The sequence below is a fragment of the Leuresthes tenuis genome, unplaced genomic scaffold (assembly GCF_036924035.1).
Source record: "Leuresthes tenuis unplaced genomic scaffold, fLeuTen1.0.hap1 SCAF_17, whole genome shotgun sequence".
Taxonomy (NCBI): Eukaryota; Metazoa; Chordata; class Actinopteri; order Atheriniformes; family Atherinopsidae; genus Leuresthes; species Leuresthes tenuis.
This window is the reverse complement of record NW_027325371.1, coordinates 33,151,655-33,178,127: the sequence shown is the minus strand read 5'-3', so window position 1 is coordinate 33,178,127 and position 26,473 is coordinate 33,151,655. Positions and strand designations below refer to the sequence as shown.

Below are 26,473 nucleotides of genomic sequence, written 5' to 3'. Positions count from 1 at the left end.
TGAGGTGAAGCCGTTTTATATGACAACGTTTGAGCTGAAGCCGTTTTATATGACAACGCTTGAGCTGAAGCCGTTTTATATGACAACGCTTGAGCTGAAGCCGTTTTAAATGACAACGCTTGAGCTGAAGCCGTTTTAAATGACAACGTTTGAGCTGAAGCCGTTTTACATGACAACGTTTGAGCTGAAGCCGTTTTATATGACGTTTGAGCTGAAGCCGTTTTATATGACAACGTTTGAGCTGAAGCCGTTTTATATGACGTTTGAGCTGAAGCCGTTTTATATGACGCTTGAGCTGAAGCCGTTTTATATGACGTTTGAGCTGAAGCCGTTTTATATGACAACTCTTGAGCTGAAGCCGTTTTATATGACGCTTGAGCTGAAGCCGTTTTATATGACAACGTTTGAGCTGAAGCCGTTTTATATGACGCTTGAGCTGAAGTCGTTTTATATGACAACGTTTGAGCTGAAGCCGTTTTATATGACAACGCTTAAGCTGAAGCCGTTTTATATGACAACGCTTGAGCTGAAGCCGTTTTAAATGACAACGCTTGAGCTGAAGCCGTTTTATATGACGTTTGAGCTGAAGCCGTTTTATATGACAACGTTTGAGCTGAAGCCGTTTTATATGACAACGTTTGAGCTGAAGCCGTTTTATATGACGTTTGAGCTGAAGCCGTTCTAAATGACAACTTTTGAGGTGAAGCCGTTTTATATGACAACGTTTGAGCTGAAGCCGTTTTATATGACAACGCTTGAGCTGAAGCCGGTTTAAATGACAACGTTTGAGCTGAAGCCGTTTTAAATGACAACGCTTTAGCTGAAGCCGTTTTATATGAGAACTTTTGAGCTGAAGCCGTTTTAAATGAGAACTTTTGAGCTGAAGCCGTTTTAAATGACAACGTTTGAGCTGAAGCCGTTTTTATATGACGTTTGAGCTGAAGCCGTTTTATATGACAACGCTTGAGCTGAAGTTTTATATGACAACGCTTGAGCTGAAGCCGTTTTATATGACAACGCTTGAGCTGAAGCCGTTTTATATGACAACGTTTGAGCTGAAGCCGTTTTATATGATGTTTGAGCTGAAGCCGTTTTAAATGACAACTTTTGAGGTGAAGCCGTTTTATATGACAACGTTTGAGCTGAAGCCGTTTTATATGACAACGTTTGAGCTGAAGCCGTTTTATATGACGTTTGAGCTGAAGCCGTTTTAAATGACAACTTTTGAGCTGAAGCCGTTTTATATGACAACGTTTGAGCTGAAGCCGTTTTAAATTACAACGCTTTAGCTGAAGCCGTTTTATATGACGTTTGAGCTGAAGCCGTTTTAAATGACAACTTTTGAGCTGAAGCCGTTTTATATGACAACGTTTGAGCTGAAGCCGTTTTAAATGACAACTTTTTAGCTGAAGCCGTTTTATATGACAACGTTTGAGCTGAAGCCGTTTTAAATGACAACGTTTGAGCTGAAGCCGTTTTATATGACAACATTTGAGCTGAAGCCGTTTTATATGACAACGCTTAAGCTGAAGCCGTTTTATATGACAACGCTTGAGCTGAAGCCGTTTTATATGACAACGCTTAAGCTGAAGCCGTTTTATATGACGCTTGAGCTGAAGCCGTTTTATATGACAACGTTTGAGCTGAAGCCGTTTTATATGACAACGCTTAAGCTGAAGCCGTTTTATATGACAACGCTTGAGCTGAAGCCGTTTTAAATGACAACGCTTGAGCTGAAGCCGTTTTATATGACAACGCTTGAGCTGAAGCCGTTTTATATGACAACGCTTGAGCTGAAGCCGTTTTATATGACAACGCTTGAGCTGAAGCCGTTTTAAATGACAACGTTTGAGCTGAAGCCGTTTTAAATGACAACGTTTGAGCTGAAGCCATTTTAAATGACAACTTTTGAGCTGAAGCCGTTTTAAATGACAACGCTTTAGCTGAAGCCGTTTTAAATGACAACTTTTGAGTTGAAGCCGTTTTAAATGACAACGTTTGAGCTGAAGCCGTTTTAAATGACAACGTTTGAGCTGAAGCCGTTTTAAATGACAACTTTTGAGCTGAAGCCGTTTTAAATGACAACGTTTGAGCTGAAGCCGTTTTAAATGACAACTTTTGAGCTGAAGCCGTTTTATATGACAACGTTTGAGCTGAAGCCGTTTTAAATGACAACGTTTGAGCTGAAGCCGTTTTATATGACAACGCTTGAGCTGAAGCCGTTTTATATGACAACGTTTGAGCTGAAGCCGTTTTATATGACAACGTTTGAGCTGAAGCCGTTTTAAATGACAACGTTTGAGCTGAAGCCGTTTTAAATGAAACGTTTGAGCTGAAGCCGTTTTAAATGACAACTTTTGAGCTGAAGCCGTTTTAAATGACAACTTTTGAGCTGAAGCCGTTTTATATGACAACGTTTGAGCTGAAGCCGTTTTATATGACAACATTTGAGCTGAAGCCATTTTATATGACAACGCTTGAGCTGAAGCCGTTTTAAATGACAACGCTTGAGCTGAAGCCGTTTTAAATGACAACGTTTGAGCTGAAGCCGTTTTACATGACAACGTTTGAGCTGAAGCCGTTTTATATGACGTTTGAGCTGAAGCCGTTTTATATGACAACGTTTGAGCTGAAGCCGTTTTATATGACGTTTGAGCTGAAGCCGTTTTATATGACGCTTGAGCTGAAGCCGTTTTATATGACGTTTGAGCTGAAGCCGTTTTATATGACGCTTGAGCTGAAGCCGTTTTATATGACAACGTTTGAGCTGAAGCCGTTTTATATGACGCTTGAGCTGAAGTCGTTTTATATGACAACGTTTGAGCTGAAGCCGTTTTATATGACAACGCTTAAGCTGAAGCCGTTTTATATGACAACGCTTGAGCTGAAGCCGTTTTATATGACGTTTGAGCTGAAGCCGTTTTATATGACAACGTTTGAGCTGAAGCCGTTTTATATGACGCTTGAGCTGAAGTCGTTTTATATGACAACGTTTGAGCTGAAGCCGTTTTATATGACAACGCTTAAGCTGAAGCCGTTTTAAATGACAACGCTTGAGCTGAAGCCGTTTTATATGACGTTTGAGCTGAAGCCGTTTTATATGACAACGTTTGAGCTGAAGCCGTTTTATATGACAACGTTTGAGCTGAAGCCGTTTTATATGACGTTTGAGCTGAAGCCGTTCTAAATGACAACTTTTGAGGTGAAGCCGTTTTATATGACAACGTTTGAGCTGAAGCCGTTTTATATGACAACGCTTGAGCTGAAGCCGTTTTATATGACAACGCTTGAGCTGAAGCCGTTTTAAATGACAACGCTTGAGCTGAAGCCGTTTTAAATGACAACGTTTGAGCTGAAGCCGTTTTACATGACAACGTTTGAGCTGAAGCCGTTTTATATGACGTTTGAGCTGAAGCCGTTTTATATGACAACGTTTGAGCTGAAGCCGTTTTATATGACGTTTGAGCTGAAGCCGTTTTATATGACGCTTGAGCTGAAGCCGTTTTATATGACGTTTGAGCTGAAGCCGTTTTATATGACAACTCTTGAGCTGAAGCCGTTTTATATGACGCTTGAGCTGAAGCCGTTTTATATGACAACGTTTGAGCTGAAGCCGTTTTATATGACGCTTGAGCTGAAGTCGTTTTATATGACAACGTTTGAGCTGAAGCCGTTTTATATGACAACGCTTAAGCTGAAGCCGTTTTATATGACAACGCTTGAGCTGAAGCCGTTTTAAATGACAACGCTTGAGCTGAAGCCGTTTTATATGACGTTTGAGCTGAAGCCGTTTTATATGACAACGTTTGAGCTGAAGCCGTTTTATATGACAACGTTTGAGCTGAAGCCGTTTTATATGACGTTTGAGCTGAAGCCGTTCTAAATGACAACTTTTGAGGTGAAGCCGTTTTATATGACAACGTTTGAGCTGAAGCCGTTTTATATGACAACGCTTGAGCTGAAGCCGGTTTAAATGACAACGTTTGAGCTGAAGCCGTTTTAAATGACAACGCTTTAGCTGAAGCCGTTTTATATGAGAACTTTTGAGCTGAAGCCGTTTTAAATGAGAACTTTTGAGCTGAAGCCGTTTTAAATGACAACGTTTGAGCTGAAGCCGTTTTTATATGACGTTTGAGCTGAAGCCGTTTTATATGACAACGCTTGAGCTGAAGTTTTATATGACAACGCTTGAGCTGAAGCCGTTTTATATGACAACGCTTGAGCTGAAGCCGTTTTATATGACAACGTTTGAGCTGAAGCCGTTTTATATGATGTTTGAGCTGAAGCCGTTTTAAATGACAACTTTTGAGGTGAAGCCGTTTTATATGACAACGTTTGAGCTGAAGCCGTTTTATATGACAACGTTTGAGCTGAAGCCGTTTTATATGACGTTTGAGCTGAAGCCGTTTTAAATGACAACTTTTGAGCTGAAGCCGTTTTATATGACAACGTTTGAGCTGAAGCCGTTTTAAATTACAACGCTTTAGCTGAAGCCGTTTTATATGACGTTTGAGCTGAAGCCGTTTTAAATGACAACTTTTGAGCTGAAGCCGTTTTATATGACAACGTTTGAGCTGAAGCCGTTTTAAATGACAACTTTTTAGCTGAAGCCGTTTTATATGACAACGTTTGAGCTGAAGCCGTTTTAAATGACAACGTTTGAGCTGAAGCCGTTTTATATGACAACATTTGAGCTGAAGCCGTTTTATATGACAACGCTTAAGCTGAAGCCGTTTTATATGACAACGCTTGAGCTGAAGCCGTTTTATATGACAACGCTTAAGCTGAAGCCGTTTTATATGACGCTTGAGCTGAAGCCGTTTTATATGACAACGTTTGAGCTGAAGCCGTTTTATATGACAACGCTTAAGCTGAAGCCGTTTTATATGACAACGCTTGAGCTGAAGCCGTTTTAAATGACAACGCTTGAGCTGAAGCCGTTTTATATGACAACGCTTGAGCTGAAGCCGTTTTATATGACAACGCCTGAGCTGAAGCCGTTTTATATGACAACGCTTGAGCTGAAGCCGTTTTAAATGACAACGTTTGAGCTGAAGCCGTTTTATATGACAACGTTTGAGCTGAAGCCGTTTTATATGACAACATTTGAGCTGAAGCCGTTTTATATGACAACGCTTGAGCTGAAGCCGTTTTAAATGACAACGCTTGAGCTGAAGCCGTTTTATATGACAACGCTTGAGCTGAAGCCGTTTTAAATGACAACGTTTGAGCTGAAGCCGGTTTAAATGACAACGTTTGAGCTGAAGCCGTTTTAAATGACAACGCTTTAGCTGAAGCCGTTTTATATGAGAACTTTTGAGCTGAAGCCGTTTTAAATGACAACGTTTGAGCTGAAGCCGTTTTATATGACAACGTTTGAGCTGAAGCCGTTTTATATGACAACGCTTGAGCTGAAGTTTTATATGACAACGCTTGAGCTGAAGCCGTTTTATATGACAACGCTTGAGCTGAAGCCGTTTTATATGACAACGTTTGAGCTGAAGCCGTTTTATATGATGTTTGAGCTGAAGCCGTTTTAAATGACAACTTTTGAGCTGAAGCCGTTTTAAATGACAACTTTTGAGGTGAAGCCGTTTTATATGACAACGTTTGAGCTGAAGCCGTTTTAAATGACAACGTTTGAGCTGAAGCCGTTTTAAATGACAACGCTTGAGCTGAAGCCGTTTTAAATGACGCTTGAGCTGAAGCCGTTTTATATGACGTTTGAGCTGAAGCCGTTTTATATGACGTTTGAGCTGAAGCCGTTTTAAATGACAACTTTTGAGCTGAAGCCGTTTTATATGACAACGTTTGAGCTGAAGCCGTTTTATATGACAACGTTTGAGCTGAAGCCGTTTTAAATGACAACGCTTGAGCTGAAGCCGTTTTAAATGACAACGCTTTAGCTGAAGCCGTTTTATATGACGTTTGAGCTGAAGCCGTTTTATATGACGTTTGAGCTGAAGCCGTTTTATATGACAACATTTGAGCTGAAGCCGTTTTATATGACAACGCTTGAGCTGAAGCCGTTTTAAATGACAACGCTTGAGCTGAAGCCGTTTTATATGACAACGCTTGAGCTGAAGCCGTTTTAAATGACAACGTTTGAGCTGAAGCCGGTTTAAATGACAACGTTTGAGCTGAAGCCGTTTTAAATGACAACGCTTTAGCTGAAGCCGTTTTATATGAGAACTTTTGAGCTGAAGCCGTTTTAAATGACAACGTTTGAGCTGAAGCCGTTTTATATGACAACGTTTGAGCTGAAGCCGTTTTATATGACAACGCTTGAGCTGAAGTTTTATATGACAACGCTTGAGCTGAAGCCGTTTTATATGACAACGCTTGAGCTGAAGCCGTTTTATATGACAACGTTTGAGCTGAAGCCGTTTTATATGATGTTTGAGCTGAAGCCGTTTTAAATGACAACTTTTGAGCTGAAGCCGTTTTAAATGACAACTTTTGAGGTGAAGCCGTTTTATATGACAACGTTTGAGCTGAAGCCGTTTTAAATGACAACGTTTGAGCTGAAGCCGTTTTAAATGACAACGCTTGAGCTGAAGCCGTTTTAAATGACAACGCTTTAGCTGAAGCCGTTTTATATGACGTTTGAGCTGAAGCCGTTTTATATGACGTTTGAGCTGAAGCCGTTTTAAATGACAACTTTTGAGCTGAAGCCGTTTTATATGACAACGTTTGAGCTGAAGCCGTTTTATATGACAACGTTTGAGCTGAAGCCGTTTTAAATGACAACGCTTGAGCTGAAGCCGTTTTAAATGACAACGCTTTAGCTGAAGCCGTTTTATATGACGTTTGAGCTGAAGCCGTTTTATATGACGTTTGAGCTGAAGCCGTTTTAAATGACAACTTTTGAGCTGAAGCCGTTTTATATGACGTTTGAGCTGAAGCCGTTTTAAATGACAACTTTTGAGCTGAAGCCGTTTTATATGACAACGTTTGAGCTGAAGCCGTTTTATATGACGTTTGAGCTGAAGCCGTTTTTATATGACGTTTGAGCTGAAGCCGTTTTATATGACAACGCTTGAGCTGAAGCCGTTTTATATGACAACGCTTGAGCTGAAGCCGTTTTATATGACAACGCTTGAGCTGAAGCCGTTTTATATGACAACGCTTGAGCTGAAGCCGTTTTATATGACAACGTTTGAGCTGAAGCCGTTTTATATGACAACGCTTGAGCTGAAGCCGTTTTATATGACAACGCTTGAGCTGAAGCCGTTTTAAATGACAACGTTTGAGCTGAAGCCGTTTTATATGACGTTTGAGCTGAAGCCGTTTTATATGACAACATTTGAGCTGAAGCCGTTTTATATGACAACGCTTAAGCTGAAGCCGTTTTATATGACAACGCTTGAGCTGAAGCCGTTTTAAATGACAACGCTTGAGCTGAAGCCGTTTTAAATGACAACGCTTGAGCTGAAGCCGTTTTAAATGACAACGTTTGAGCTGAAGCCGTTTTATATGACAACGCTTGAGCTGAAGCCGTTTTAAATGACAACGTTTGAGCTGAAGCCGTTTTATATGACGTTTGAGCTGAAGCCGTTTTATATGACAACGCTTGAGCTGAAGCCGTTTTATATGACAACGCTTGAGCTGAAGCCGTTTTAAATGACAACGTTTGAGCTGAAGCCGTTTTATATGACAACGTTTGAGCTGAAGCCGTTTTATATGACAACGCTTGAGCTGAAGCCGTTTTATATGACAACGCTTGAGCTGAAGCCGTTTTAAATGACAATGCTTGAGCTGAAGCCATTTTATATGACAACGCTTGAGCTGAAGCCGTTTTAAATGACAACGTTTGAGCTGAAGCCGTTTTAAATGACAACGCTTGAGCTGAAGCCGTTTTATATGACGTTTGAGCTGAAGCCGTTTTATATGACAACGTTTGAGCTGAAGCCGTTTTATATGACGTTTGAGCTGAAGCCGTTTTATATGACAACGTTTGAGCTGAAGCCGTTTTATATGACGTTTGAGCTGAAGCCGTTTTATATGACAACGCTTGAGCTGAAGCCGTTTTATATGACAACGCTTGAGCTGAAGCCGTTTTATATGACAACGTTTGAGCTGAAGCCGTTTTATATGACGTTTGAGCTGAAGCTGTTTTATATGACAACGCTTGAGCTGAAGCCGTTTTAAATGACAACGCTTGAGCTGAAGCCGTTTTATATGACAACGCTTGAGCTGAAGCCGTTTTATATGACAACGCTTGAGCTGAAGCCGTTTTATATGACAACGCTTGAGCTGAAGCCGTTTTAAATGACAACGTTTGAGCTGAAGCCGTTTTATATGACAACGTTTGAGCTGAAGCCGTTTTATATGACAACATTTGAGCTGAAGCCGTTTTATATGACAACGCTTGAGCTGAAGCCGTTTTAAATGACAACGCTTGAGCTGAAGCCGTTTTATATGACAACGCTTGAGCTGAAGCCGTTTTAAATGACAACGTTTGAGCTGAAGCCGGTTTAAATGACAACGTTTGAGCTGAAGCCGTTTTAAATGACAACGCTTGAGCTGAAGCCGTTTTATATGAGAACTTTTAAGCTGAAGCCGTTTTAAATGACAACGTTTGAGCTGAAGCCGTTTTATATGACAACGTTTGAGCTGAAGCCGTTTTATATGACAACGCTTGAGCTGAAGCCGTTTTATATGACAACGCTTGAGCTGAAGCCGTTTTATATGACAACGCTTGAGCTGAAGCCGTTTTATATGACAACGTTTGAGCTGAAGCCGTTTTATATGATGTTTGAGCTGAAGCCGTTTTAAATGACAACTTTTGAGGTGAAGCCGTTTTATATGACAACGTTTGAGCTGAAGCCGTTTTATATGACAACGTTTGAGCTGAAGCCGTTTTAAATGACAACGCTTGAGCTGAAGCCGTTTTAAATGACAACGCTTTAGCTGAAGCCGTTTTATATGACGTTTGAGCTGAAGCCGTTTTATATGACGTTTGAGCTGAAGCCGTTTTAAATGACAACTTTTGAGCTGAAGCCGTTTTATATGACAACGTTTGAGCTGAAGCCGTTTTAAATGACAACGCTTTAGCTGAAGCCGTTTTATATGACGTTTGAGCTGAAGCCGTTTTAAATGACAACTTTTGAGCTGAAGCCGTTTTATATGACAACGTTTGAGCTGAAGCCGTTTTATATGACGTTTGAGCTGAAGCCGTTTTTATATGACGTTTGAGCTGAAGCCGTTTTATATGACAACGCTTGAGCTGAAGCCGTTTTATATGACAACGCTTGAGCTGAAGCCGTTTTATATGACAACGCTTGAGCTGAAGCCGTTTTACATGACAAGGCTTGAGCTGAAGCCGTTTTATATGACAACGCTTGAGCTGAAGCCGTTTTATATGACAACGCTTGAGCTGAAGCCGTTTTAAATGACAACGTTTGAGCTGAAGCCGTTTTATATGACAACGCTTGAGCTGAAGCCGTTTTATATGACAACGCTTGAGCTGAAGCCGTTTTATATGACAACGCTTGAGCTGAAGCCGTTTTAAATGACAACGTTTGAGCTGAAGCCGTTTTATATGACGTTTGAGCTGAAGCCGTTTTATATGACAACGCTTAAGCTGAAGCCGTTTTATATGACAACGCTTGAGCTGAAGCCGTTTTATATGACAACGCTTGAGCTGAAGCCGTTTTAAATGACAACGTTTGAGCTAAAGCCGTTTTATATGACAACGCTTGAGCTGAAGCCGTTTTAAATGACAACGTTTGAGCTGAAGCCGTTTTATATGACAACGTTTGAGCTGAAGCCGTTTTATATGACAACGTTTGAGCTGAAGCCGTTTTATATGACGTTTGAGCTGAAGCCGTTTTATATGACAACGCTTAAGCTGAAGCCGTTTTATATGACAACGCTTGAGCTGAAGCCGTTTTATATGACAACGCTTGAGCTGAAGCCGTTTTAAATGACAACGTTTGAGCTAAAGCCGTTTTATATGACAACGCTTGAGCTGAAGCCGTTTTAAATGACAACGTTTGAGCTGAAGCCGTTTTATATGACAACGTTTGAGCTGAAGCCGTTTTATATGACAACGCTTGAGCTGAAGCCGTTTTATATGACAACGCTTGAGCTGAAGCCGTTTTAAATGACAATGCTTGAGCTGAAGCCGTTTTAAATGACAACGTTTGAGCTGAAGCCGTTTTATATGACAACGTTTGAGCTGAAGCCGTTTTATATGACAACGCTTGAGCTGAAGCCGTTTTATATGACAACGCTTGAGCTGAAGCCGTTTTAAATGACAATGCTTGAGCTGAAGCCGTTTTAAATGACAACGCTTGAGCTGAAGCCGTTTTAAATGACAACGTTTGAGCTGAAGCCGTTTTAAATGACAACGCTTGAGCTGAAGCCGTTTTATATGACGTTTGAGCTGAAGCCGTTTTATATGACAACGCTTGAGCTGAAGCCGTTTTAAATGACAACGCTTGAGCTGAAGCCGTTTTATATGACAACGCTTGAGCTGAAGCCGTTTTAAATGACAACGTTTGAGCTGAAGCCGGTTTAAATGACAACGTTTGAGCTGAAGCCGTTTTAAATGACAACGCTTGAGCTGAAGCCGTTTTATATGAGAACTTTTAAGCTGAAGCCGTTTTAAATGACAACGTTCTAGCTGAAGCCGTTTTATATGACAACGTTTGAGCTGAAGCCGTTTTATATGACAACGCTTGAGCTGAAGCCGTTTTATATGACAACGCTTGAGCTGAAGCCGTTTTATATGACAACGCTTGAGCTGAAGCCGTTTTATATGACAACGTTTGAGCTGAAGCCGTTTTATATGATGTTTGAGCTGAAGCCGTTTTAAATGACAACTTTTGAGGTGAAGCCGTTTTATATGACAACGTTTGAGCTGAAGCCGTTTTATATGACAACGTTTGAGCTGAAGCCGTTTTAAATGACAACGCTTGAGCTGAAGCCGTTTTAAATGACAACGCTTTAGCTGAAGCCGTTTTATATGACGTTTGAGCTGAAGCCGTTTTATATGACGTTTGAGCTGAAGCCGTTTTAAATGACAACTTTTGAGCTGAAGCCGTTTTATATGACAACGTTTGAGCTGAAGCCGTTTTAAATGACAACGCTTTAGCTGAAGCCGTTTTATATGACGTTTGAGCTGAAGCCGTTTTAAATGACAACTTTTGAGCTGAAGCCGTTTTATATGACAACGTTTGAGCTGAAGCCGTTTTATATGACGTTTGAGCTGAAGCCGTTTTTATATGACGTTTGAGCTGAAGCCGTTTTATATGACAACGCTTGAGCTGAAGCCGTTTTATATGACAACGCTTGAGCTGAAGCCGTTTTATATGACAACGCTTGAGCTGAAGCCGTTTTACATGACAAGGCTTGAGCTGAAGCCGTTTTATATGACAACGCTTGAGCTGAAGCCGTTTTATATGACAACGCTTGAGCTGAAGCCGTTTTAAATGACAACGTTTGAGCTGAAGCCGTTTTATATGACAACGCTTGAGCTGAAGCCGTTTTATATGACAACGCTTGAGCTGAAGCCGTTTTATATGACAACGCTTGAGCTGAAGCCGTTTTAAATGACAACGTTTGAGCTGAAGCCGTTTTATATGACGTTTGAGCTGAAGCCGTTTTATATGACAACGCTTAAGCTGAAGCCGTTTTATATGACAACGCTTGAGCTGAAGCCGTTTTATATGACAACGCTTGAGCTGAAGCCGTTTTAAATGACAACGTTTGAGCTGAAGCCGTTTTATATGACAACGCTTGAGCTGAAGCCGTTTTAAATGACAACGTTTGAGCTGAAGCCGTTTTATATGACAACGTTTGAGCTGAAGCCGTTTTATATGACAACGCTTGAGCTGAAGCCGTTTTATATGACAACGCTTGAGCTGAAGCCGTTTTAAATGACAATGCTTGAGCTGAAGCCGTTTTAAATGACAACGTTTGAGCTGAAGCCGTTTTATATGACAACGTTTGAGCTGAAGCCGTTTTATATGACAACGCTTGAGCTGAAGCCGTTTTATATGACAACGCTTGAGCTGAAGCCGTTTTAAATGACAATGCTTGAGCTGAAGCCGTTTTAAATGACAACGCTTGAGCTGAAGCCGTTTTAAATGACAACGTTTGAGCTGAAGCCGTTTTAAATGACAACGCTTGAGCTGAAGCCGTTTTATATGACGTTTGAGCTGAAGCCGTTTTATATGACAACTCTTGAGCTGAAGCCGTTTTAAATGACAACGTTTGAACTGATGCCGTTGAGTCTGACATTTTTTTTTCTGAGGCCGTTCAGTGTGAAAAGTTTTTTTATGAAGCCTTTTGGTGCGAGTGTGACACCTTTTCATCTGAGGTATGACGCTGAATTGCCTGATCCTGAGGATGTCCTAAAATGTACCCGGTACTATAGATTAAAATAGGAATCCTTACTTATTGAAATCGTATCACCATATTCTTGTTCATGTTCAACATCATTATCATCTAATTTTCTGACAGGAACTGTGCACCTGTATGATCTGTCGTTATACTTTTGGATATATTTCACGAAATCTCTCCTCCATTACGAATTATTTTTTAAGTGTAGGCTAACAGTTTTGTTAATTGTTGAAGGCACAGGTGAATTCTGGGTGGATTTGTGCTTGTCCTAGACTCTTGTTTTGAGCGGTATCGGAGCGGCATGTAGCAATCGCTCCAGCCATTTGATAAAAACTCGCTCCACGCTTCGACTATATTTTGCACGATCCGCTCTCCGCTCCGCTCCGTTCACATGCTCTGGTAGGTACTGCAATAAGTTTTCATGGAATGCAAACACTAAATTTTTATTTATTTTTTTACCATAAATCATACTGGAAATGTTGATAGTATTGATGAACTATGCCCCCCTGATGATCAAGAATACTGATTTATCTGTCCACAATACATGCTTCCACCGTGGGATGATTAAACAGGGATAGATTTGGTCCATATGTCCAGATTTCCTGTATTGTCTGAGCTGACGTCTCAGTTTGTGTAAGTAAAAGTATATCAGTATATACTGATAGCCACTACAGTGAAATACCAATAGCAGAAAATCCATTACAAACCCACCTTCAAGGTTTTCTTTAAGAGCCCTAAGCTGTTCTGCTTCTTCCTCACTGCAATCACAAGCAAAAAAACACAGTATTTTGTTTAAGTCAGAAGAGAATAACCAAACAAGATAATCTGATCGATATATACATGTTTGTTTTTACTTTTGTATAATGTCAGCAAGGGAAAAAACAGTGGCATCATTCCCATCCAAACTGTCAGTGTCTCTGCTGTAAAAGACTGCCACAGAATTTAACTCCTCCTCTGGTTCCCTGTAACAAAATTACACAAAAAGATAGGACTTTGTTAATATGGTTGTTTTTGTATTGTCAAGACTATTTATCAATCAATTAATCAAATCAGTGGATACAGGTTTAAATGATGGATTCAAGGTTCAAATGGCATATCTGGAATTATTTGCCAATTTATTTATTTTTTTTACCATACACACTCAAACACAACAACGAATTGACCCTTTCTTTTTAACAAAATTAATTCACAACAAACATGTTATGCTGACATTTGCAGAATACTTGAATCATAATAAATATTTACTGCACTATTTATTATAGCAAAATATGAATATACAAAAGTATAAACCTCAAAATACTAGAGCGTACCAACAGATCAAATTAAACAAATGGATAGTAAAACTCAAGGTGAACAAATGTAAATGTAAATGCGTACCTAAGTGCTTTACAGCAGATAATAAATAAAGAAAAGAATAAGTAAAAAACAATAAAAGAACACTAAAAGCAAATAAATACAACAAAATCGAATAAGATAAGATAAAAGTGTCATCATACTACTGGGTATTAAAAGCCATCTGAAATAAGCAGGTTTTTAGCCCTGATTTAAAGAGGCCAGGTCAGAAATAAGACGCATCTCGGGGGGGGAGCATATTCCAGAGCCTGGGTTCAGCAACGGAAAAGGCTCGGTCACCCCAGTTTTTGTATTTTGACCTGAACACTTCCAACAAAAGTTGATTTGTTGACCTCAGAGCTCTACCAGGATTACGGACAGTTAAAAGCTCAGATAAATATGATGGGGTGAGGCCGTTAAGAGCTTTAAAAACAAACATTAAAAGTTTAAAATCAATTCTATAAAGGACAGGAAGCCAATGAAGGGAGTTAAGAACAGGAGTGATATGCAGATCTGTCTGTTAGTGTTGGTTAAAAGATGGGCAGTAGCATTTTTCACGAGTTGAAGGCGACTGAGAGAAGTCTGGGAGACGCCGACATAAAGTCCATTGCAGTAGTCTAACCTTGAACTTATTAGGGCATGGATGGCTTTCTCAAGGTCGTGACGACTTAAAAACATTTTAACTTTGGCCAGGAGACACAACTGGAAAAAACTAGTCCTGACAACATTGTTAATTTGTTTGTCAAACTTCAGATGACTGTCAAAGGTCACTCCCAGATTTCTGACGGTTGAACTGAGCTTTGAAGACAAGGAGCTAAAGTCAGCCGTCACAGTATCCCCAAACACAATACATTCAGTTTAGTCATTTAAATGTAGAAAATTTTGGGCCAACCATTGCTTAATGTCAGCAATACAATCAAACAAAGAACATTGTGCATTGTTACTATTTGGCTTCACTGGCAGATAGATTTGTAAGTCGTTTGCATAACAGTGAAAAGAAAGGTTGTGTCTGGCTATAATTGACCCAAGTGGTAACATGTATAATGAGAAGAGGATAGCCAAGAATAGATCCTTGTGGGACTCCACAGGAGAAAGGCGCAATGGAAGAGGTCACCAACCATAACGGAGAAGGTTCTACTGGATAAGTAAGATGTAAACCACTTCAATGCAGTGCCATGGATGCCAACATAATTACTTAGACGTAATAGGAGGACTGCATGGTCCACCGTGTCAAAGCCTGCTGTGAGATCAAGCTGCACTAAGGCAACAGGGCACTTGGCATCCACAGTCAGAGCAATATCATTGTGCACCTTTAACAGTGCAGACTCAGTGCTGTTACAAGACCTAAATCCAGATGGGAACTTCTCAAGAACAGAGTTATCCTCAAGGAAGGACTGTATTTGTATAAAAACAACTTTTTCTAAAACCTTAGAAAGAAAGGGCAGATTGGAAACAGGTCTAAAATTTGATAACATTGAGGGGTCAAGATTAGGCCTTTTAAGAAGGGGCCTGACCACAGCATGTTTAAAGGCAGCTGGGACAGTTCCTAATCTAAGACAGGAGTTAATAAAAACCTGGAGACTGGGACACACAGCATTAAAGTAAGTTTCAGAGATTTCACTACATCACAGAGACAAGAGAGGGAAACCAGCTCAAACTGATCAAACACAGCAGAATGAGTTGGGACAACAGGCAGAACCTTATTTGTACTCAAAATAACATTGTCTGTTCTGACAGAATCAACTTTGTCAACAAAATAAAGAAGAAAATTCTCACACTGGCTATCGATACATCAGTCACAGCAGAAGTATATGGGTTAACAACAGCATTAATTGTATCGAATAACACCTTAGGACAATGACTGCTGCTAGAAATAATATTAGAGAGGTACTGAGATTTTGCTTCACGTACGGCTCTCTGATAATCAGTGAGACAGTCCCTTAACATTTCCAGAGACACATGCAGTTTGTCCTTCAATCTGCATTCAAAGACCAATGATAGAAAACATCTGCCACTAATACAATATTCATTTAGAAAAGATTCTCAGCATAAACTTAGCCGACACACAAAAAAACATGCATACACCTTTTACTAGACAGAAACTTATCTATATACGTATCTATAAAGGAATTTGAGAATGCGTGCACCATATAATTCAAGATCATGTGTCGTTCTTAGAACAGTTTGATAGGTCTGATATTATGGTCTGGTGTATGGTTTCTGTGGATGTGTTTTGTTAGGATTTTCCAAAAAAATTATGTATTGATTCACTTTTTCATTTATTCATTTAATGCTTTTGTAAAGCCTCTGTTTTGTGTTCTGTCAATATTTCTCCTATTTAAATGTTCTGTAATCTAGTCAGTTTGTTCTGAAATTGCCAGTTCTTCTGCAGATCTATTAGCTTTACCTCCTGTTATATTTTGTAGAACTTGCCTCTTGTGTATAACCTGATTACTTTTGCTCCCTCTTTCTTTTTTTAACTTCAAGTTTCAGTGTCTGAAATTGCCACCCACCTGCATTGGATAAGTCATTATTTTGCCCATTCTATATACTGTAGAAGTGAGGAAGAAGCCCGTGCTACACAGTAGGATTAGTGGCTTTGGGAGGTAATGTCAGATTTAGCAAAATTTGTTAACTTCTGTAATGGAAAATGTATTATTTTATGCATTGTATTGAGTGTTACTGTGTATAACCTGCAAATGACTGAGCTGCAAGGTACCACCCTGCCCCGTTTAATTCCTCTTTACAATGGTGGGCTTGTTATCATGAGATAGCTGCACTTTAAGGGAGACAAGGCTGAGGCTGGTATTTACGACTGTGTCTGGGTAACCTCAACTGATGGTTGGGGAGGAAAGATAGAAGAACAATCAACTATACCCAAAGAGAGATGGCGTGATAAGAGGGCAATATAACTGTGTGTTTTTGCCTCAGTGGGCAGAGCAACTCTGTATTCTGTACTGTGTTGTTCTCTCTTGCAAGATATTATTATTAAAGCCTCTTATCTCCTCAGAAGAAAATAACTGACTCTGTGCATTACTAAAATTTCCACCACACTTCTTACCAAGGCTTATCACTATCTAGTATTTTGTGTTGAACTGAATGTGTTAAAGAATAAAACCTTGATGACAAACAACGTGTATGCACTGCACATCTCTGTGGCAACATCATCTGCTGATCTATAGAATGTACGACATACCTCCCTTCAAAATCTTTTTATTGTGGGAAAGACTAAGTGTATGGCTTAAATGAAGTTCATAGATTTAAACTTTTTGAGAAAAAGAACTGAGTTTTAAGTAGTTGGATCAGAAAAACACATTATCTTAGTTTACATGTATTGTTGCACACTTAAAAGTTTGTGCTCTGTAAGTTTTCAATGTCATTAAAATATTTTTTTTAAAAACACTGAATGATAGAAAGTAGGGAAATCACAAGTAAAGCTCACAGGCTGCCAACTGAGGACTCAGAATTTTAAATACTATTTTTGCAAAGAAAAACATTAACTGGTTCAAGACTCAAAAGAAATGCAGACTATGAGAATATGGGGCCAAATTGCACAATAACAGTAACATATACACACACACACACACACACACACACAAAACAATGACTGACCTGAAGCTGATAAAGTTAGTGTAGAGTAGAGGAGGCAAGAAGAAGGTGAGAATCAGCTTCCAAACCTCTGTACTCCTCTCCATGTCACCCCACCAGATCTGAGATAGCAGAGACTACAGCAGAGAGCAGCAAAGAGGACGTTCACACCATCTGTGCTAATATCAAAGACTTCAAATCTGAACATGTACAAAATACAACTTGAAATGCAAGATTTGGAGCCAAATTTTGTTTAAAGATCTACAACGACATGAACTGTAGTTATTACAGTTAATGCAACTTTGATATAGAAACTTTTTTTCTTGTTTAGACTTGATAAACAATAATTTTTTAATAAACAAGAATTTGGCATTTTTTTCTAGAATGTTATTATTGAAAGTAAAGCCTGACATATACATTAGGGTTCGTTACTGACTTGCAACCTATTTGGATGCTTGTTTTCGTTACTTCGTGAAAGCATTGGAACCCAGATACCACATCCCTGGTAGGAAAGCCTTGATTGCAGGTGAGATTCCCTGTTGATTTGCTGACTCATTGCAAGTTCATCAGTTCAGTTTATATTTCAATTTATGAAGTGTAATTAATTTGTATTAGTTTATAGTCTAATTATTTAATTACAATTTCATTTAAAGACATTTAAAAAAATAGTCTATCATTTTTTTGGTTTAATTTACTTTTTTATTATTTTTGCCTTTACATTTGATCTAATAGTTTTATACAACATAATTTATATAAGCATTTCTTGCAAGCATTTATGTTGAGCTTTATTCATATTTCATATTGCTCTTGCAATAAAGTTATACACATTTGTGTTATTAATGTATAATTGTTTGCTTTAACTTTAAGGGATAAAAAGCCGGTACCATAAACTCATGGTATCATGTCAAAAGGAAAAACCTTGGTATTGCCTATCCCTGCGGCACAGATGAATTTGTTTTCATGCTGAAGAGGCCACAAACACACAAACATAAGTCTACAAAAATTTCAAGTGGCTTTAAAGCAAAACTGTGTGGTTTAGGGCTAGAAACAAAGTTATGAAGTGCTGCATATAAGACTTGCATAGCACTCTAGGGCAGTTTAAGGCCTGGAAATTGGCATAAGTTAGTGTACTTCCAAATCTGTCATAAGCACATGGATTTAAGGTTCAAATATTTATCTGTCGCTTTAAAAAAAAAGGTTAAAAGATGCTATAGAAATGTATAGAAACTATGCTTAAATGCTTTTCAGCATCACTTGCCAGGAAGCAATATGTATTAAAAAACTTAAGTAGGGTAAGTATGGTTTTTCATCCGTATGTTTCTACTTTTCTATTTACTTGAGCCTGCTCTTTATCAGTACGTTAAGTTTTACTGCTGTCAGAAGGGGAGCTTCTCTACCTGAACACCATCATGGCTGAAGAATAGGCGGGCATCAGCTGCTGTGGCCATTTGCAGGCATGTAGCCCCACCCCATACCGTAGACTTTTTTATAAGGAGTGTGAAGGAGCGACTTTCACTGTTCTGGTAACACTCGCCAAATACATCTTAACAGACAGGCAAAACAGAACACAACAGATTAGGAAATTGTCCTTGGTGGGTTTAGTAAAAGGATGGACAGACAATGCTTGTGGTCAAACTCACCATGTGCCAGGTTTTCAAACAGCTGTGCCAGCTCTTTCATGGCCACCTTGCTCTCGGTCTCACCTTCCAGCTTTGAAAGCTCCCTTAGTATCTTACAGCCACCCAGTGCGCTAAGCACCGATTCCCCTACCTGATATGTAAACACAATATGCCATTAGATACCCACTTAAAGGAGGCCAAATTGGATGGCATCTTAGAAAAGTGATAGTATGACCATAGTGAGGTTTGCTACAGCAGGCATACATTTAATTTTTTTAACATTTTCAATTGACATCATAGTTATGATATGTTCTCAATGAGAATGTCGAAAATTCGCCATCTCTGAGTCTCACCATCTCCCAAAAGTAAACAGCCATTTCCTTGCGGTTCTGCAAGACAGCCCAGATGAAGAGGGCTGCCCAGGGTGAGAGACAGCGCTGACCCCGGTACATACAGTCCCCCAGCAGCAATTTATTGATTTGCTTTGGTTAAAAGAGATAGAACATTCATCAGCAAGCTCGGTCAGATCAAAGAGAGTTCATCTCTTTTAGAACCAACAGCAATTCTTATAAAAACAAATCTATTTCAAAGTGTACCAGCAGATTTCTATCTTCTCAGTGATTTTCTTTGGTAGACCTGAAGTGAAAAACAATTGTTCAAAACGTTTTTGTCTTTTCTATTCTTTAAACATATAGGCAAAGTATGACTTCACCTTTGGAGAATTAGTAATAATTTAACTTCAATATAGCACAGAACTCAAAAAATTGTCAAGGCCAGTTAAAAAAAAAGACATTACTTATGTAAAGGTTAAAAATCTGTGGGAATGTGTTAAGCATTAATGACTTGATAAACACCTCACTCTCATGCACCATCCATGGTTCTAAACATGAATATTGCACATGTAATTTGATTGCCATTAAGCTAAAGATTCAAGCCTTACAATGTTGATATGAAAGTAGGAGTTAATTTGCATTAGAATCAAGCAAAACTTGTATCACTGAGAGTAGACACAAGCAAAACAGTCAATGAGTCTTTCACATGAGAGGGGGATATTTCTTGTGACAAAATTTAATATAAATATGACATTATCATTTCCTGGGTTAATTAAAAAGGACTGTTGAGACACCAAACACCATGAGAGGGGCTGTCACGTGTATGAAAATTAAAAAGTAATTCCAAATTACTTTTTAGCAACATGGCTAAGCTTAGAAAATCCTTTGTTTGGAAAGTGCATCATATTGACTTGTATTCAAATTTTTTAAGGTTTTGCGGTGATAATGTTGAGGAAGTAAGGTTAATTTGAGTTAATGTTAGTTGTGATCTTACATTCAAACTTACCATTCTCCTTTTGTTTAATCTGGGACCTTGGCATAAGTCACACTCTACCATTTGAAGTCTTTGTTAACCAGAACTGGACATCCAGACAGAGATTTGAACTTCCCACTCTGCATGGTCTTTCTGTCATGGTTTATCATTCACTTTTGTTCATTTTCACTTACTGGCAACCATGCTTATACATACAAAGAGACCAGAGACCTTGAGGTAACCTGCACTACACATTCCCATTGTTATAGCTTCTCTGGCTAACACATGACTTACTGAGACATGGTAATGATGGCCATCTTGTGCTCTCACCATCATGTGATCATGTCTGCAATTTTATCTCCACACACACACCCACAGACTAATGGTCAGTCTCCCATTGCTTCTTTATTTTGTACATATTATTAGCTTAGTAGACAATAGTGTTTATTAATGAAAGTACTATTGATTTAATCATTATGCCAACTTTAATAAATTCTGTGGAACTATTTCCAAGGAGAAGTCATCTGTGGTCATTGTGCGTGTTAAATACAATAACCGCTAGTTACGAAGGTCAGTGGAGAAGGTCTGTGTCATATCTGTTTCAAATTTACATGTAAAGACCAACATACTTTGAGACTGATAGTGAGTTTTAGTTATTAGCTGGTGACTTTCATCAGCAGTGCTCTGCAGGCAATACATTTTTAATAATTTTACTTAATATTAATAGCTTTCCCATGACACATTATTTTTGCTAATAACTAATCCAGCAGCTGCTTGATCCCAAACACTAAATTACTCTGGATTAAATAAAAATTTCAAAATTATCTTTTATTTTTTATTAACTTTTTATTTGTAAAGTGTCAGATGATTAAGTCTCAGGACACAACTTTTTTTTTCTTTCTTTCTGTCTTTTTTTCTTTTTTTAAAGGGTGATTAGTTCAGTTACTGATTGACAAAAAGAGTTACGGTTCCTTTTCATATTTTCTAAAAAAAGCCAAAGAGATGTTTTTGACAACCATATTACCTATGCAATAGTGCATCTCAGAGATAAATAAACAAAGTGAAAAGTTCTTTGCTTACTGACCCTTAGAGCCCTTCTAGTGTTGATGCTGTGGTCAAGGCCCAGAGGTCCATAGTAGAAAGGCTGACAAACATCACCTAAGAGATCCCACAGCAATCTGGAAACCTGCGGCATAATCAGACATTTACAGCAGCATACAGCGGAATGATGCTATTATAAACAGAATACATATTTTCTGGGGAATGCATCAATATTCTAATTCTTACATTACCATTGGACAGTGTGATTCTTTAAGCCACAATAATCTTATTTGTTATTTCAATAGACAATATAAAATAAATCCCTGCTTCCTTTAACATGACATGTAAAATAAAGTACAATAAGTGTGATGTATGCAAAAGCTCTGTTGAGTTTTATTAAACTGTTTGGATCATTTTAAACTCTTAACTGATTGATTTTCAGCTTTTAATATATTTTGATCAGTCATACATACAACATGTTAAAGATCTTCATAAATATCTTCAGTGATGTTCATGTCAGGAGCCTGTGAGGGCCCTGGCTGCTGTTTTGTGTAGTTGAGGGTGAATTCTGAGGTTCTGCAGTGCTATCTGCAACTGGCTTCCACACAGTCTCAATGCATAATATTTCCATATTATTCCATGCTGAGCATCTGGCACAATGTTCTTTCATCAAATGCTGCTTTTTGCTTGCAGTGTCTGTCTCACCTCATAAAGACTGAGTTCCATTGCTGAAGTAGGTGAAGTTAGTGCACTCTGAGGACTCAGTGGCACAATCACAGGTCCATCCATGATGGGCTGGGACCCAGCCAGGCCCTGCCTCTCACTCAGACGTCTCTGGAGAAGAATGTAAGCCAGCGAACTATCTGGCAGTGAGCGGTATAAGCTTTCCAAACGCTCATATGTCAGATAATCTATGATGTTTAGACCATTCTCACAGAAGAGACGCACAAACTGCGGCTTATCGTTGATCAGCGCATCAGTCATAGATTTCTCGAGGTCCTCATACTGAAAGTGACATCACCTTATCAGAATTATGTTATTGAGTCATGCAGGAAATACATTTTACAGCTCAGCACTACACACTACAGTAGTGTTACACAAATATATTGTTAATTATGTCATAACTATGCTAAAATGTTCATGGTCAGTATCAGGAATGAAAATTTGCAGTTCTTTTAATCATGACTTTTAATTTCATACCCTCCACTGTATGTCTCCATTAAACAGTTCAGTTTTAGCAATGTCCACACGGTTCCAGGCCACAGCCAGTTTGAGCTCCTCAGTGTACTCACTGGGTTTACTTGACACACGTTTACTAGCTTAAAACAGACACAAACGTACGTATACAAAAAACAAAACAACATTTAAGAAACATACATGTACAAACACAAGGTAAATAACTGTTTTAGTTTGGAGGATATGTGAAGTGACAGAACAGAGCTGTTGTTTCTATCAAACAACCTCAAATGAAAAAAAACTTTGTTTTACAGGTGAAGAGGGTAAGAGTTATCTTGGATATAAAAAGCTTTTTCTAAGGCAACTCAGTCAGTCTTATTTCCACACAAGTCTACATTCATCAAACAGTTATAACTATTTATATTACAGTTTTGCCAATTGATTTCCTGAAAGTTAGACACAGGAACTTCAAAGAACTTCAAATTTGACTTTGTGCCTCATTTTCACATGTTTTGAGGCAAATAAAGGAAGAACAGGCTAAATGCAAGAAGGCAGCTCAATTCTTTGATGATATGAAAGACTACAATAAAGAAACAAGCAATCTTGCCAGGACTGGAGCTTTGATGCACAGTTCTTTGAGATCTGTTGGTATCCAATAATGGTTTTATCAGCTGTAAACTGGCAGTGAAGCTTCTAAAATCTGCAAAAATGCTTAAAGCATTAATCATATTTGACATTGCTACATAGCACAAAATACAACACAAAAGGGGTTTCTTAGGAGAAGAAACCTTGTTCTTGTCCTGACTTCCACAAGAGGGGGATTTTTCCATATGAATGTAAATCATTGGGGTGACCATAGCTCAGTGGGCAGAGTGGTCATCTCCCAACTGGAGAATCAGTGGGATGATTGCTATGTGTCAATCCTTGTGCAAGACACCGAACCCCTACAGGAGCTTGATTTGGTCTTGTGTCTTTTTCCATGTCAAGATGAAACTCCTTTGTAGTTAGGAGTTTTTTATGTTATTGTACATACTCGAGTTAGGCTACTGTAACTCAGTACTGTTTGTTCATCGGTAAAATATTCTAGGATTGCTTAGATTGTCTATTGTTATATAATTAAGTAATTAGCTTCTCTTTAAGGTGCTATAATCAGAATTGTTTGTTGCTCCTTTTTCCAAGCTTAAATTTAACAAGCAACTTTATGTAAATATATTTTGGGATGATTTTTCTAAATTTTCTTTTGAAATTACTATATTGTGTCTGTAGCCCTATAGGAGCAAGGTATCATAATACCCTGCTGCTACAAATAACAATGCAAAAAATTTATTTTATTTGACTTACCTCTAACAAGAGCTTTGAGAAGAACTGTGTCAAAGTCATCAGAACCCTCTTGTTCCCCGTGGAAAATAGTGATAAGCTCTCTGTTCTGATAAATACTCAGAGCCTAGTGTTGGAAGCAAAGGAACAAATTAGCATTTAAAAAAAGGTAACATTTTATATGTCTTAAACACCAGCTTTTTTAAAACCAGCATACGGATGAATGTCATGTGAATATGTTCTCTTGTTCTCCACAATACATGGATAATTTTAATCTTATAACTGGTTAAATCTGCAATCAAAAACATAACTTTTCAAAAGTTGAAAGTGAATCAGAGCACTAAATGACTTCAGTCAGGGTTGGATCCTGTCAACACCGCCTCCAGCTCACCACAGTACAGTTAGCTGTGTAGAGAAATGCAAATAAAAAAAGATGGACTACAGTATATGCAAAATATATAGAACTTTAAAAAATGGCTTCCCTAAAAAAACTCCAGGCAAACCTCAAGCTTTAAATTGACATTTAGTTGTGTCAAAGCCCCACACCCTTTTTGCCTTATCTACTTCAGTCATAATTGTATAACTGCAGCCATGACACCACCCACTTTGCTCCTTGCCAGAGAAGCACAAATACACACCATCACACATAACTCACACTTTCCACAAGTTTCTCAAGCTCTGCCTCATCTGGGAAGTATCTCCGGACTCTCTCACGAACTCTGTCACAGAAGTCTGAGCTTTGACTCTCAGGAGTCTCCCCCTCTAGTGAAGTAGGACTGAGGATAATAGTGGAGACATTGTCCAGCAGCTCCCTGATAAGATCTGCGGCTGGACCAGAACCAGCAAGAACCAGCCAGGGCGTAGCTTTCTTCAGAGAGGCATCTAATCTCTGAGCCAAAGAATATATGTATACAAAATAAATGACAACATTTTCATTTGTCTGGTATTCAATCAGGAAGTCTGAGAGAGATATGACTTCTCTTTTGATGGAGATGTACACTGAAAAGAGCAATGCTAAAAGTAATATCTTAGGTGTAAAGTGCAGCTGTTAGGAAAGTGCAGATAGTTTGTGACATAAGACTGCTTATGTGTGCATGCTGAGTGAGAATGTATCTGACAGTTTCCTCACCTCCAACATACTGGCATCACCTGAGATAAGCATGCAAAGTACTGGGATTTCAATACTGCCACTACCTGTTGTTCAGCAAAGAAAAAACTTCAGAAAAAACGTCAGCTTCTATTGAAACACTGCATAAAAGAGAAGAAACACAACGATCCAACACAACTATCCTGTAAAGATTTCTACATTCCGATATATATATATATATATATATATATATGTATAGTCTGTTACATGCATATTAGTAACTTGTATATGGTGTTTTTGACATGATGCCTTAAGTTTATAAACTTTAAATTTAGAAGATAAACTCAATTTCAACATAGAATCAGTTGTGTGGAGTTCTTCATCATCAGTTAAACACGTTTTAAATGCAGGATCACCTTAATTGTTATGAGCAGGAGGAATGGTTATTGAAACCAAAAGCATCTCACCCCAAATGCCTGTGCGCTGATGGGATATATAGTCCTCCAGATTAGCACGAAAAGCTGTCTCTCCCCCACGTCGGCCAACACTTCCATTGTCCACCAGGAGGAAAGCTTGACAGCTGTTGTCCAAACAACATGAGTCTCTTGATATATTCTGGACATAGTAACGAGCAGGGAAACTCCCCTTCAAATGGACAACACAAAAGTCAAGATATCACCACAGGTATTAGCCTGATACCTTCCATTTTTTGGTGGGATGGAACACAGCACAATGAGTACCTGAGCATTGACAAGCTGCTGCCTGTTGTGCACTAGGCCCCAGGGGGCTAGTCCCACAGCTATTACTTTTTTCTGGGACAGAGCTGGAGCTGCAGCCCCATGGTCTCTCACAGCCTCACCCACGCACCGGGAAACACCCTCTCTCAGACCTCCTGTCAAGATCCAAGCACCTGAACAAAAGCAGCAAGTTAGCCAGTATGACATGACACTACATGACCAGGCCCGCATTAAAGCCCCATGGGCCCCGGGGCTAACCACTTTCTCAAGGCCCTATCACTACAGTATAACCTTGACTGTAACAAAACATACTTTTAATGTCAAAGAAATTTACATAACTCTACATATCTCTATACAGAAATTGAAGTTACATAATCATACAACACTATGAGCGCTTTGTGAAGTTCTTTTCAAATACACAGTAGAGCCCTGCATGGGACTGTTTTCTTTATCCCGCTCCCGCAACGTGTGTGTCCACTCCCGCCCGCTCCCGCAACACTTTGAGAATTTATGCCCGCACAATAATAGAAATGCATTGATTTTGTGTCTTCTCCCGTCCCGCAGGAGAAAACATGTCATTTTATATGCTATCAATAAAGAGATTCATGGACAATTGAGAAACTTCTCCAAATGTCAGACTTTCCTTGCTTTGTGCTGTAAAGACCTTCTTTGAGCTTCCTTTCCACATAATTTGTTGACATCCTGTTGCTAGGCTACATCCTGATCCCGCAGTGTTTTTTTTAGCCGCCCGCTCCCACCCACAGCAAAGTTCATACCGCCCGTTCCCGCGAGATTTGAGTTGGGTCCCGCGGTCAATCCTTTTTTTCCTCGAGCCTTGCGTTGGGCCCCCTACGTCGTCGGGCCCCGGAGCTTGAGCCCCGGTAAGCCCGTTCATAAATACGGGCTTGTACATGACACTA

At 39.1% G+C, this 26,473-nt stretch overlaps 1 protein-coding gene across 1 annotated transcript in view; it reads right to left on the bottom strand.

Annotated features, from left to right (window-relative positions):
* trpm4a (transient receptor potential cation channel, subfamily M, member 4a) overlaps positions 1 to 26,473 on the bottom strand; it is a 69,017-nt gene that overhangs the window by 20,025 nt on the left and 22,519 nt on the right. Inside the window, exons 5-18 of the mRNA XM_072368307.1 lie at positions 25,557 to 25,726; positions 25,284 to 25,461; positions 24,859 to 24,923; positions 24,385 to 24,618; positions 23,754 to 23,856; positions 22,437 to 22,555; positions 21,942 to 22,241; positions 21,280 to 21,381; positions 19,244 to 19,372; positions 18,912 to 19,041; positions 18,669 to 18,814; positions 17,296 to 17,408; positions 13,206 to 13,313; positions 13,063 to 13,109 (exon numbers count right to left, since the gene is read on the bottom strand). Coding sequence (XP_072224408.1) covers positions 13,063 to 13,109; positions 13,206 to 13,313; positions 17,296 to 17,408; positions 18,669 to 18,814; positions 18,912 to 19,041; positions 19,244 to 19,372; positions 21,280 to 21,381; positions 21,942 to 22,241; positions 22,437 to 22,555; positions 23,754 to 23,856; positions 24,385 to 24,618; positions 24,859 to 24,923; positions 25,284 to 25,461; positions 25,557 to 25,726 — 1,944 coding nt within the window. The remainder of the gene's footprint in view (positions 1 to 13,062; positions 13,110 to 13,205; positions 13,314 to 17,295; positions 17,409 to 18,668; positions 18,815 to 18,911; positions 19,042 to 19,243; positions 19,373 to 21,279; positions 21,382 to 21,941; positions 22,242 to 22,436; positions 22,556 to 23,753; positions 23,857 to 24,384; positions 24,619 to 24,858; positions 24,924 to 25,283; positions 25,462 to 25,556; positions 25,727 to 26,473) is intronic.